The 14122-nt window shown below is 39.3% G+C and overlaps 1 protein-coding gene across 1 annotated transcript in view; it reads right to left on the bottom strand.

The window, feature by feature from the left end:
• Positions 1–14122, bottom strand: part of COL11A1 (collagen type XI alpha 1 chain) — a 283501-nt gene that overhangs the window by 20813 nt on the left and 248566 nt on the right. Inside the window, exons 57-63 of the mRNA XM_087720747.1 lie at positions 14051–14104; positions 9607–9660; positions 9350–9457; positions 6855–6908; positions 6716–6751; positions 6540–6593; positions 3108–3345 (exon numbers count right to left, since the gene is read on the bottom strand). Coding sequence (XP_087576873.1) covers positions 3108–3345; positions 6540–6593; positions 6716–6751; positions 6855–6908; positions 9350–9457; positions 9607–9660; positions 14051–14104 — 598 coding nt within the window. The remainder of the gene's footprint in view (positions 1–3107; positions 3346–6539; positions 6594–6715; positions 6752–6854; positions 6909–9349; positions 9458–9606; positions 9661–14050; positions 14105–14122) is intronic.

The raw sequence follows: 14122 nt of genomic DNA, 5'->3' as shown, positions 1-14122 counted from the left end.
AGGGCAATAAAGATTAGGCTAGAAACAACACCAGAATGTTTCCTTCCTGCCTTCCTTACAGGATTAGCCCTGTAGAGTGGAAAAAAACCAAAAGAAGATTTCTTTCAACAATCAGTTCTCCGAACCTCTTAAAAAGTTAAGAACCGGTTCTCCCGGATAGGTGCGAACTGGCTGAATCCCACCACTGGATGAGCCTTATTATCTCTGCTTTATGTGCTTATCCTGTAACTGCCTAATCCTCACTTTTCTTGGCATGCTAATGACATTTGGTGTCCAGCAAATCCAGTGGAAGAGGTACTGTATTTTTCGGACTATAAGATGCACCAGTGTATAAGACGCACCAAGATTTCGAAGAGGTAAGTAAGAAAAAAAAAACGGTTTTGTACTCCCCAGCCCCCAGGAGCACTGTGCAGGCTCCAGCAGGGCTGCTGTAAGGCAAAAATGCCCCAATTTTTCACCAAAATGGGGACACTTTTCCCTTCCCCCAGTCCTGCTGAAGCCTGAAGAGTGCTTCTGGGAGGTGGGGGAAGGCAAAAACACCCCCATTTTGGTGAAAAACGGCCCATTTTCCACCCATTTTTCACAAAAAGGGGATGCGGGCCGGGGCTTCAGGAGACCAAAAATGGCTGTATTCAGTGTATAAGATGCACCAACATTTCCACGCTCTTTTAGGGGGGGAAAGGTGCATCTTATACTTTGAAAAATATGGCAGTTATCAGTGGTGCTAAATCCAGTTGGTAAAACCTGAACTTGATTTTAAAAACTCAGTTAAAAAAAAAACTCAGCTCCTATTTCTCTCTCTTTTTCTTCCAAGAATCAGTGAGATGATTTGCCGCTCTTGAGGACAAAACTTCCTGGCACATATTTGAAGATATGACAGCTGTCAGATTTCACAAACGCAAAGATCGATTCCTTTGAGCTTCTTTTGTGAATCTTGGACAATAAATGTAAAATTTGACTTGGTGTAGCACACTCAAACATAATAGAGATAAGGAAAAAAAATGTCAGGAAGTGGCAAATTGCTTCTACAATGGTGGCAGGGGGGACAATCGCCAGTACTCATCAAGAAGGTTTGATATTCTAATAAAAAAATAAACTTCTAATAAATAATGATTCCCAGCTTTGTAGAAATAAGGAACTAACAACAATTTGTTTAATTCCACTGCTCTATTGGTTAGAAAATAATTGAGGGAAGAAGGAGGAGGATTGGTTTCATGCATGGGAAAGAGCTCAGCTAGGAAGTGTAGAGAATGCAGGAGCTGCTACCTTGGTAAAGAGTTTGCAATATTTTTTTTCCAGTGCCGAATGACCAGATAACATTCAAAGGTAGCTCAGATAGAGACTTACCTAATTCACTGGACTATAAGAAGGATGTGGAGGCAGAGCACAACTGGATTTGCAACTGGACTCTGTTACAGGTATAGCTAATCTCAATTAAAGTAGTTTTTAGCCTTCCTGTGGAATGGAGTTTTTAGTTTAATTAGCCTGGTGAGGCTAATGGAAGAGCTCCTGTTAGAGTTTTAAATCCAGATGCAGAATTAGCAATAGCAATAGCAGTTAGACTTATATACCGCTTCATTGGGCTTTCAGCCCTCTCTAAGCGGTTTACAGAGTCAGCATATCGTCCCCACAGTCCGGGTCCTCATTTCACCCACCTCAGAAGGATGGAAGGCTGAGTCAACCTTGAGCTGGTGAGATTTGAACCACTGAACTGCAGATAACAGTCAGCTGAAGTGGCCTGCAGTACTGCACACTAACCACTGCGCCACCTCGGCTCTTCATATGTGTGATGCACAAAGAGCATGGCGTTTCAGTCTATTTTATAGAGCCGTGATGGCAAACCTGTGGCACACAAAGCCATGTCACCCGCCCCATGCAGCCTTACTTGTTTGTCTTCCGGGTTTCTGGCACATGCGGCAGTGCTGAAAATTGGTGTGCGCATGCATGCCGGCCAGCTGATTGGCAGGTGTGCATGTGCGCCAGAACCTGGAAGTTCGGCTTTTCCGAACTGCAATCCCTTTGCATTTGTGGCAGTGCCAAAACCCAGCAAGTGTATGCGCTCCGGCCAGTTAAATGTTGGGCGTGTATGCGCGCTATAACCTGGAAGTTCGGCTTTTCTGGAGTGCGGCGCTGACGGGCGTGTGGGCGCACAAGGACCTTTTCGACAGTCAGTGCCGAAAAGGTTCGCCATCATTGTTATAGAGGAACAATGATTTAATGAGAGGAACATTTTTGTGTTTAATGAGAAAGATATGAAACCAGAAAAAATTGTGAAATAGTGAAACACTTCATAATACTGCCATGATACGCCAGAAATATTACGGATGAATTTATGTATAAACCTAAAGCAGCATTTTATGTTTTTAAAGCAACAATGTGGGTATGTTTCAAGTAACTACAAACATTTGGATCCTCTGAACATATTTATGTTATAAACAAACCAATTAAGTAACATAATTCGGTATAGTTCGAAAGTTATCTTCTAATCAACTTTTTAAAACAGGACAATCGACATATGATGTGGACCAGTGGTGGGTTTCAATTTTTTTTAGAACCTCTTCTGTAGGTGTGGCCTGCTTTGTGGGAGTGGCTTGCTGGCCATGTGACTGTGTGGGAGTGGCTTGCCAGCCATGTGACTGGGTGGGCATGGCCAACTTGTAAATTGTGGTTAAACTCACTTAACAACGCTTTTGCTTAGCAACCAAAATGTTGGCTCAGAAACTCTGGCATTTGAAGCACAAAAGTCTTAAAGCTGTCAAGTTACGAGACTCTTGCACCCCTAACCCTTTAGAAAAAAAAAAAACCCAGTGGTGTTCAAACTTGACAGCTTTAAGACTTGTGGACTTCAACTCCCAGAATTCCTCCTCTCGCTCTTCATCTTGATGATGTGCGGACAGGCGGGGGGGAGGGATCTGGAACCGGTTCTAAATGGCACTGTAGATTTGTGGAACCTCTTCTATAGAAGAGGTTAGAACTGGCAGGAACCCACCCCTGATATGGGCTTTGGAGAAGTGGTAGTATACACCAAAACCAATATAAGTAGAATGAATGAACCGGTGTTAGCAGATTTTGGCAAATTTGTTTTTTATGAGACAATAGTAACTTACCATCTGGAAAATCTGGGTGACAGAGCTGAAGATCCTTGCAGGTTCGAGCTGGGTTGTTCTGAGTGCCTACTGGGTATTTCATATGTTCAATGTCCTGTTTCAGAGAACTCAGCGAGCCGAAGATCTCTTCCATTCCATCAGTGTAATCTTCTGCAACCGATAGCTTGGCATCTGTGGATCTCTTGGACTTTTTGGAGGCCTGGATTGGCAACGGTTGAATAACCTCACCTGGAGGCCCCTGGGAACACAAAGCCAATAGCTTTTCATTTCAGTAATAGCTTTCTACTTTCCGAAGTAAATAGCATCCCATTTTTCTTAACATTAAGGTATTAACATAAAAGCGAAACATTTCTGCCACGGACAAGCCTCTTGCTCCAATCTTTTCCAGCAGGAAATAGGTTTCCCCTTTTGTGATTTGCTCCTATAATAAAGCACTGCAAGTTGTAAAAACTTTGGCCGATTTTTGGCCTACATTTAAATGTTAGCAGCTAGGAAACATGGGGATATACAAACTAGCTACATTCTCTGGCTATCAAAGGCTTAGTCTGGCTAAGAGAAAGAAATATGGAAGTGAGACAAACCTTATCATTTCGGTATATAATCCAAGTGAGTCAAAGAAAACAAGCCTGTTTTTATTTGTTCCACCAAATCAAAAAAATAATCCTTTCTGTTTAAGCGTGGATAAAATAGATAGAAGGATTATTTGGGATACTACACAATCACCATTTCGTGTGTGTATGTGTACTCCTTTGAATTATTCTTGATTCCTGAACTTTCTGGACTAGTCCTTAACAGTTTTATTGGCAAAATTTTCATATATTTTTTTTAAAAAATGTGATTTTGCTAAAAACTATAATTACAATAATAAATATTAAAAATAAAATAAAAGATAGAATACTAAGAAACAGTAGAAAGTGCAAAAAAGGAAAGAAAGAAAAATAAGAATAAAAAAGAGAAAAAATATAAAGTGATTTTCAAGTTTCGTCACACCATATAAACAGGGTTAATAATTTATCCCCACTCTTTAAATACAACAAATGATCTCTTCTTTTCATATCCCACCTCTTATCTATAAACAAATCCATAAAGCATGTTCATTTCGGTGTTAGCAAAAGTCCATTAAGGTTTAACAGAAATAACAACATATCTGCGTTAACCTTGGTCAAATAAACCCACTTTATATTTCTTCCTTTTACTTCTAACAGTCTTAATCTTTAGTGCAAATAATGTTGCAGAACTTGATTTTTTTTTATTCTTCCTTTTCACAAGAGTCCTCAAAAATTTAAAAAAAGCCTCTTTGTAAATCCAATATAGGAAAATTATCCATGTCATTCTCTGAGTTTATTGTTTAATTATTAAGTTGCATCTTTCTTCAGCTCTGGTATAAAAGAAAATATTCTTAACTATTCATTTAGGTTCCCCTCGCACATAAGTATTAGTTGTTCCTGACTCTAGGGGGTGATGCTCATCTCCATTTCAAAGCCTAAGAGCCAGTGCTGTCCAAAGACGTCTCCGTGGTCATGTGGCCAGCATGACTAAATGCAGAAGGCGCACGGAATGCTGTTCCCTTCCCACCAAATGTGGTTCCTATTTTTCTACTTGCACTTTTACATGCTTTTGAACTGCTAGGTTGGCAGAAGCTGGGACAAGTAACAGGAGCTAATTCTGTTACACGGCATGAGGGATTCGAACCACCAAACTGCTGAGCTTTCTTAACGACAAGCTCAGTGTTTTAGCCACTCAGCAACCACGTCTCCTTACTCATGTAGGTAGAAAGTTAACTACTCTCAACATTTTTTTTGTTACATTCTTCTAGTGTCTCTCAGATGGTAGAGGCTGCCTACCAATGTAATTTCTGCCCCTGGATTCCTGCAAAACCAGAGCATAGGCATATTGCTGATCTGTATATCATTCAGCCATGGATTAAGCAAAAGAAGCACATGCTCAGAGCACCAAGGGAAGAGAGCACCATAATTTTTTTCCCCATAGATACCATGCCCTTAATTCTTTCACTGATATGCTCAACTTTAATCATTTTGGGGTAATTATCTTAATCTGCCACGTTTCATTTTAATTTGCATTGTCGAAAGCAAATCTTTTCTTTGACTAAAGTGTAAAAGTTTGGTTTGAAAGTGTCATCAGATGCCACGTTTGTTTTTTTGTTTCTGTCTGATGGTAGAAGAATTTTGCTTCCCTCGTGAACCACCAGTAGGGGTTTTTTTTTTTAAAAAAAAAAGCACTGTAAAAATTACATAATGCATTTTATTATTCCGATACAGTGATATTTATGCAGTATTGATTAAAAATGATAAACACTCTAACGCTTAAATAGGTTAAGCCATTGAGGATGCGATGAAATAAATATTATCTGTCTTAATTATCATTTAAAATGTCAGTATTAATAAGCGTAAGGGATATTTGGCTGTTTCATCAAGAAGTGAACATAACAAGAAAGATGTTCTTACAATAAAGCCACCCGCTGAGATTGAACTGGAGCATTTGTTGTACAATAAAGATTTTGGTCTTAAGCTAATTAGCTAGAATACAACAACACTACTGAGCTGTGTTGAGGGCATCAGTTGGCCTTAGTCTGGCTCTGATATTATTGTTCATAATTAAAAAAAAATATCCACAGTATTGCTGGCTTTCTTTAAAAAGTCTCTGCTTTAGCTTTCCTTGAAGATTATCGGGGGACAACCCCACGCTGTTAAAGTCCGATGCTAACCCCCCTCTTGTATTTAAAGGCTACTGCTTCAGGGGTGGGTTCCTGCCAGTTCTAACCTCTTCTATAGAAGAGGTTCCACAAACCTACAGTGCCGTTTAGAACTGGTTCCAGCTCCCCCCCCCCACACCCATCATCAAGATGAAGAGCGAGAGGAGGAATTCTGGGAGTTGAAGTCCACAAGTCTTAAAGCTGTCAAGTTTGAACACCCCTGGTTTTTTTTCCTCTAAAGGGTTAGGGGTGTGATAGTCTTGTAACTTGACAGCTTTAAGACTTGCACACTTCAATGCTAGAGTTTCTGAGCCAACATGACTGGAGGAGGAATTCTGGGAGTTGAAGTCCACAAGTCTTAAAGCTGTCAAGTTTGAACACCCCTGGGGTTTTTTTCTCTAAAGGGTTAGGGCTGCAAGGGTCTTGTAACTTGACAGCTTTAAGACTTGCGTGCTTCAAATGCCAGAGTTTCTGAGCCAACATTTTGGTTGCTAAGCAAGTGGGTTTCACCACCTTTTACAAGTTGGCCACGCCCACCCAGTCACATGGCTGGCAAGCCACTCCCACCCGGTCACATGGCCAGCAAGCCACTCCCACAAAGCAGGCCACACCTACAGAAGAGGTTCTAAAACTATTTGAAACCCACCACTGTACTGCTTGCACTCAACCTCTACAATAGTATAGTCAATTCCGATCAAATCAAAACGAGTCTTACTTACAGGAGGTCCGGGAGGCCCAGGTAAACCACCATCACCTTTCTGGCCACCAGGACCCTACGAAGGAGTAGAAGAGTACAATTTTAGTAAATCTTATAAATTGAAAAAAGAAGAGTGAGCCACAACCAAAGCCGGAAAGGGGGAAGGGGGAGCGGGAGAGTCTGTGCAGAGGAACTTACCAAGGAACCTTTGGACCCTTTTGGGCCTTGAGGACCCTATAGAGAAAAGTATGACACAGTTATACAACATTATATTTGCAAGGGGGTCTATATATAATGAACCAAAACAAGGAAAGCTGGATATACGGTAGCTACTTACAGGTAAACCAGGAGGGCCTGGGGGACCAAGTGGGCCAGCTGGTCCAGGAATTCCCTAGGAAAAGAGTATGTATTAAATCATTGCTGGTCATTACATTAAAAACAGCATTGCTGGGGGTGGAATTCTGGGAGCTGAAGTCCACACATCTTAAATCTGCCAAGGTTAAGAAACACCGTATTGTCTTTTGATTGGAAAGGCATATACAGATATACATTTGTTTAGTGACTGTTTGAAGTTACGACTCATGGAAAAAAGTGATAACCGGTTTTCATGCTTATGACTATTTGTTTTTGAGAAATTTTTGTATTGTTTTGGTTAAACAAAAAGACAAAAAAATCATCTTTCGTTACATCTTGTTGAAAGCGTATCTGCAGCAACAGTCAGGGAGATATCAAAATAATAGAGAAATGTGTAACAGAAAACCTAATTCTAAACCTCATCACTCCACAATAATTTATATCAAAACACCATGAAATGAACTTTAAAAGCACACTGAGAATGATATAGAAAAAAACTAAGGTGCTTTCACAGGGGAAGAAAATTTGCCTGAAATTGGGGAACAAATGTACAGTTCTGAATTTGTGTTGATGTTGTTATATGTATATATAAAAGTGAAGAGATCTTACTCTGATTATTTCCATTTTACTACTGCTAAGTAAAGTTTGAAAGAAAATCAGCTCTGAAGCTACCAGCCCGAGTGCAGAGACTTTATTCGTAGGTGGATTAAAAAAATAATATGTTTATGTAATTATTATAAAGATCATAATATAAAGAGATTTCATTTTAATCCATAATTCTAGTTATGGTGTCCAGGGGCACATTAGTGCATAACAATAATGGAAAGCCAATGGAATTACATTCCTAGAACAAGTAGGACAAATAACTGGAAAAAATAAAGAAAAAAAAGATTACATTTAGATCTGGGATGCAATGAATAGTCATAAGCAAATTTCAGTACAATTAAAACCAGCTCTCACTGTTTTCAGCCATGTATCGCTTACTGGAATGAAGCTAACACTCGCTGAATTGCTTTGGGATTTCTGGAATTATTAATGTTTTAATTCCACTGAAAGTACATCTTCAAACACTGTATGCTCCGGATTAGTCATTTCTGTATTGATTTTGCATTTGGGAAATATTTTTCTTTTTCTCTTTGCTGGTGTTTTCTTTATTTGCTTTTGTAACTTTTCTGTTTTTCTATAGTATTTTATAATAAACTAGTTGTTAACCTGGCATTGCCCGGGTATTTATTTATAGGGGGAAAATGTCCAGACCAAATATAATTTCTAATGTTGGATTTCCCCCCTTACCAGAGGGAGCCCCCTTGTGGAGTACTGTGAAGCCATTACCACGGCAACTCCACTGTGCTGTACAGAAGAATCCATTTTACAGCAGTATAGTAGAAGCCATTTTAAGGCACAACAGGCTGTATCTTAACAGAACACACACACCGGGGGGGGGGTGTTAGGCGTGTCTTACTTCTACAGTATTTTTTCGAGAGAGTAAGTAAGTCAACTGTGTACCAAGTTTGGTTGAAATTGCTCAAGGTGTTCCAGAGTTATGCATATTTAAATATGCATTTATGAACATTCATTCATTCATATGATAAAGGAGGAGAACCTGTGGCTTAGTGGCTAATACAACTGCTTAATATGTAATACAGCACAGATTCAAATCCCAGTAAGGGTATGGCTAGCTGATGAAGAGCTAAATAGCTGGAAATCCAGTTCATTCTGCCAATTTCTTATGAGAACTTCTCCTCTGCTGTGAGAACCTGTTGTGGTCCCTGAATGTTTTCTCCTGTCCTTCAATCTCTCTGTTGGCTGCAATCACACCCTTTGTTCCTAGAGCTAATTTTTGGTTTTGTTAATAAACATTTGGTCTATTTAAAGATGAAGAGTGTCCTGTTCATGGCTTAATACATATAGCATTGTTTCTCATCAAAGGCCATGGATTGGATGTGTGGATATGCAGATTGGTAAAACTCCAATCCATTTTACTCTTTGCTTTTTGTTGATAAATCTCCCTCATCTTTTTAATGAAAATTTACATGAGGTCCTTCTTTGTAGATATTTCTAAATGATGATTTGTTTAAAAAAAATAGTAAGCATTCTTTTAAAAACAAAACAGTAATTTTATTACTAAAACTCTCTTTGTTGGACATTCCCATTTGATTAAGTGTACAAAGCTTCCGGTTGAGGGACAGAGAAGTTGTCTATTTTTCCAATTACTTTTTTGATCCTTGGTGCTCTCTTCAATTTCTGAAAATCTTCTCTGCAGAACTGAGACACTGAAACAGGGAGGAAATCTTTCATTCATGCAAAGGTAAACCTGAAACCAAACTGGAATTATCTGATCCTGGGTATGAGTGTAAAATAGTCAATTTACTAGCGTTAAAGGTTGTGCAACAAGCTACTAATCTAGAGGTAGCCTAAAGAGTTATAGAATTAAAAGATAAAGAAAAAAACATTTCTCTGTGTGCAGTTTTTACTCACCGAATCTCCTTTCGATCCCGTAGATCCCTGTGTACCAGGCAAACCTCTGTCTCCTTTTTCTCCTTGTTCTCCTGGAGGCCCAATCAAACCGATCAATCCAGGATGCCCCTATAAGTAGATATAACAAAAATATGACTTACAGTCAAATAATACAACTGAAAGAATTGCATCCAGTTAAGCGATCATTATGTTTTTAGGCAATGATATATGGAACAGTTATTGCATGATCTCTATGCTAATGATATATTTCCATGTACCTTTTCTCCTTTCGAACCTGGATCCCCTTTTAATCCTGGCAAGCCGGGTGGACCCTAAAGACATCAAGAAAAATGTTAAAGATTTATACCATGTATGGGTTCTGGGAAGTCAGGGGAGGGAAGGCTGGGGGGGGGGCGGTTGGTGGGGAGGGATGAATATTACGCTTGACGAGGGGTGTTAGATTTTAATGTAATATGATTGCACATGTATACTGTCTTCTCTTATTTTTTCTTTAAAACTAAGATATGTTAAGTATATTGATATGGAAGCATAAATACCATCAACATAGAATGGAGTTTGCTCAGAAGCTGAAATACACCAATAAGAGGAAGAGTGGGAAACAGAGGAGAGAAGAAAGATAGGAAGAGAGGGATAGGAGAGAGGGTAAAGGGGGGGAAGATGAGGAGGATAAGGAGGAGTGGAATGAAGAGATAAGAGAAGGAGAAAGGAAGGGGAAGTAGAGTAGGAAAGGATGATGGAGGGAAGAAAGGAGGTAGGGGAGAGGTAGAAGAAAGAGGTGTATGGTGAGCAGAAGAGCTAATAATGGGTTTTTTATCTTTCTGGGCATTGATGACAAGAGGAACTGATGTAATTACTACTTAATACAATAGGATATTGGCTATGTAATAGTATACATGTGATTATAAGTTATGAAAATGGAAAATTAAAAAAAGTATATTTTAAATAAGAAAAATGACATGACATAAAGATGCCGACTATTTCTGAATCAAGTTCATCAAAGGTTCTGCATGTTCAGATGTAATCCCATCTCCCTAGCATTCAATGGCTAATGTCATCCAGTGTGCTACATGATGACCTTTAACAATATGCTCTTACAAGGAATTCATCTGAGTAATTCATCGGGCTAACGTTGGCTGTGGTTTTTAATCCTGCTTTACCTGACATTTATTTTTTTCTTTTTGTGATACTGAGCAGGCTTAAGAAGGTCACTTTATTTCAGTTAAACCTGCTTTCCAGTTGGCATCAGTCTGTAGAACTATACGGAAGCGCACAATCTGGCTGCAAGTGAGTTTTAGTAATTCATGTATTAATTATATCATTCTGATAGCCATTTGTTTCCTGGGAACATAAAGTCACAAAGCAAAAAGAAGCTATAAGAAGGTTATAACTAACGGCATGTGCACTGTGGTTAGAATGCAGTATTGTAGGCTAACACACTGCTCGCTGTCAGGAGTTCGATTCTGATCGGCTCAAGGTTGACTCACAAAGCCACAAAGCAAAAAGAAGCTATAAGAAGGTTATAACTAACGGCATGTGCACTGTGGTTAGAATGCAGTACATGTAGGCTAACACACTGCTCGCTGTCAGGAGTTCGATTCTGATCGGCTCAAGGTTGACTCACAAAGGCACAAAGCAAAAAGAAGCTATAAGAAGGTTATAACTAACGGCATGTGCACTGTAGTTAGAATGCAGTATTGTAGGCTAACACACTGCTCGCTGTCAGGAGTTCGATTCTGATCGGCTCAAGGTTGACTCACAAAGGCACAAAGCAAAAAGAAGCTATTAGAAGGTTATAACTAACAGCATGTGCACTGTGGTTAGAATGCAGTATTGTAGGTTAACACACTGCTCGCTGTCAGGAGTTCGATTCTGATCGGCTCAAGGTTGACTCACAAAGTCACAAAGCAAAAAGAAGCTATAAGAAGGTTATAACTAACAGCATGTGCACTGTGGTTAGAATGCAGTATTGTAGGCTAACACACTGCTCGCTGTCAGGAGTTCGATTCTGATCGGCTCAAGGTTGACTCACAAAGGCACAAAGCAAAAAGAAGCTATAAGAAGGTTATAACTAACAGCATGTGCACTGTGGTTAGGATGCAGTATTGTAGGCTAACACACTGCTCGCTGTCAGGAGTTCGATTCTGATCGGCTCAAGGTTGACTCAGCCTCCCATCCTTCCGAGGTCAGTAAAATGTGGACCCAGACTGTTGGGGGCAATAGGCTGCCTTTGTGAACTGCTTTGAGAGGGCTGTAAAGCACTGTGAAGTGATATATAAATCTAAGTGCTATTGCTATTGCTTTGATTTCAATGCTGGCTATTTGTCCTAAGCATCTTTTCTTTCATTTGAAGCCTTTCAAAATTATTTGCCTGAGAACAGGGACTTATCATTAAAATAATAGAAAAGCATATCATCTGCAACTATGACATATAGAGGAAACCCTATGATTTTTTTTTAAGTTAATGCAATATTTTCTCTCTCTCTTATCTAAACAAAGCTGTAAGTCGCATACATAACTCAATCCATTTCAAGGTCTGGGCATGTTTATTGCTGGGGTACAGACCTTGCTCAGTTTCAAGCTGAGAGAATGTGGTTTTTGAAAAAAATATCCACTCCCAGGTTAGAGTTAAATGTAGGAAATGTGTTATAATATTTCCTTTGCAACAGTTGAAAAGAAAACGCACATATTTATTTTAGAATGCCAGGCCAATGTTACAGGGAGGGAAATTGCAACAGAAGGATGAAGATGAAAAATAATATGTGGGACCTATAAATAACAGGTGAAAACTATAGGTTAATTTTTCATCTCATGCAACACCAGTTATTTTCAAATGTTCAGAAACGGATATCAGCCATTTTATCTGTGCAGAGTAATGTCGAAGTGTTCTAAACAGGCTTCGCCGAATAAAGCATCCATTGAGGAACTTATATCAAGCTGGAACTGAATTATTGCAACTAAATCCGAAAGAAGCAAGCATAGGACTGCAACATAAATCTCACTTAATGCAAGTGATAAGACTCACTTATGAGTAAGTAGGCATCGGAATATGTTATTAATTATTCATGGAACAGCTGCTTGCAGTGATGAGGGCTGTCAATGGTAGGGTAGGGAATAAAATATCTCCGGGTGTAATCCTTTACACACTTACACGTGAAGCCCCAAAGAACTTAATAGGATATCATTAGGAGTAACTGTGTTAGGAATACACAGGTAATTCCAACTACTAACTCTTAAAATTTCTGCTTTTAGGTAGCATTAGATGCAAACATTCCAGGCAAATATATAGTTCATGAAGATTACACATTTATTCTCCCCTATGACACGTTTGGTATTTCTGCTTTACCTAAGGCTTTGTGTTCTGTTCACAAATGCAATATACTGGATATGTCAGGGTTTTGGCAGTGTGACTATTATTATGAGATAAACCCAGATAAACCCAGGAGCAAAACACAGCACACAGCACACAGAGCCTTTGGACAATTAATAGTGGTTTATATATACAGATATACACATGGTAGATAAATCCCTTACCACTCAGGTATGCACACAAGGAGAGAAATGAGATATACAACAAGACAGAGTGACGTCCTCTAATGGACACACACATACACACACACACACACACACACACACACACAAACACAAACACCTCTTAAGATGGTAACAGACTTGTGTGGCCCCCACCAAAGTCGTAAACTGGCTATATCTATATTGCTGATTCATCCTCATTGCATCAGCTGGGGTTAACAACTGCAGCAATCTATAGAACTTTAGGTAGGAATCCGTGAGTTAAAAGGCTAAGTATCTAATTAACCTTACCTTTTTTTATCCTTATCAAACTAAGTTTGCAAAGCTACTTCAGAGGACAGATATAATTGGTAACTTTGAATTGATATTTGGTTTTAAATCAGAGGTGTAAGAAGAACTAGGAGCACAGATGACGCTGTAGTAATATGGATGGATTTTCGATGCCTCTGCTTTCTACTTCTGCTACTCAAGAATAAATCGCAGTTGATCAGTCTTAAAAGAGATATTGACGAGGACTTTGAAAACAAACCATGCTGGATGCTAAAAGAAACATGGACACTATTCTTGTTATCTATGTTCAAAGCGTTTCAGGTAGTTATAATGCAGTATGGTGATGTCATTCTGTCATATGTTGATATAGAGAGAGTAATGAAGAGTATAGCATGACTTCAATCTGGCAGTGTTTTAAAGGTTTATATGTACAGTTCAGTGGTGGGATTCAAATAATTTACCAACTAGTTCTCTGCCCTAATGACCAGGTGGGTAGGTGGGGCATAGTGGTCATGTGACCATGTGAGTGTGGCCAACTCAACATTACTCAGGTCGATGGGCGCTTCGCCTTAGCCGTTACAATGGTAATAAGGGTTAACTGGAGAGGCAGTTTCTGTAAGCAGGGCAATAAAGATTAGGCTAGAAACAACACCAGAATGTTTCCTTCCTGCCTTCCTTACAGGATTAGCCCTGTAAAGTGGAAAAAAACCAAAAGAAGATTTCTTCCAACAACCGGTTCTCTGAACCTCTTGGGAAGTTAAGAACCAGTTCTCCCGGATAGGTACGAACCGGCTGAATCCCACCACTGGTACAGTTCCAGGTCTAGCAAAAAGATGAAGTCTAGCAGAAAAAAATAAATTTAGCCTATGTTTTAAGATTAAGTTTCATAAACAAAATACTTACCATGGGACCTGGTGGGCCATCTTGGCCAGGTACTCCAGGTAAACCTTGCTCTCCCTGAAAGAAGACATAAAT

The sequence above is a fragment of the Thamnophis sirtalis genome, unplaced genomic scaffold, assembly GCF_051295495.1.
Source record: "Thamnophis sirtalis isolate CommonGarterSnake01/CBP01778 unplaced genomic scaffold, rThaSir2_p1.2 scaffold_7, whole genome shotgun sequence".
In the NCBI taxonomy this organism is placed as follows: domain Eukaryota; kingdom Metazoa; phylum Chordata; class Lepidosauria; order Squamata; family Natricidae; genus Thamnophis; species Thamnophis sirtalis.
Note: the sequence above shows the minus strand (reverse complement) of the source record. Positions and strands in the feature narration are given on the sequence as shown.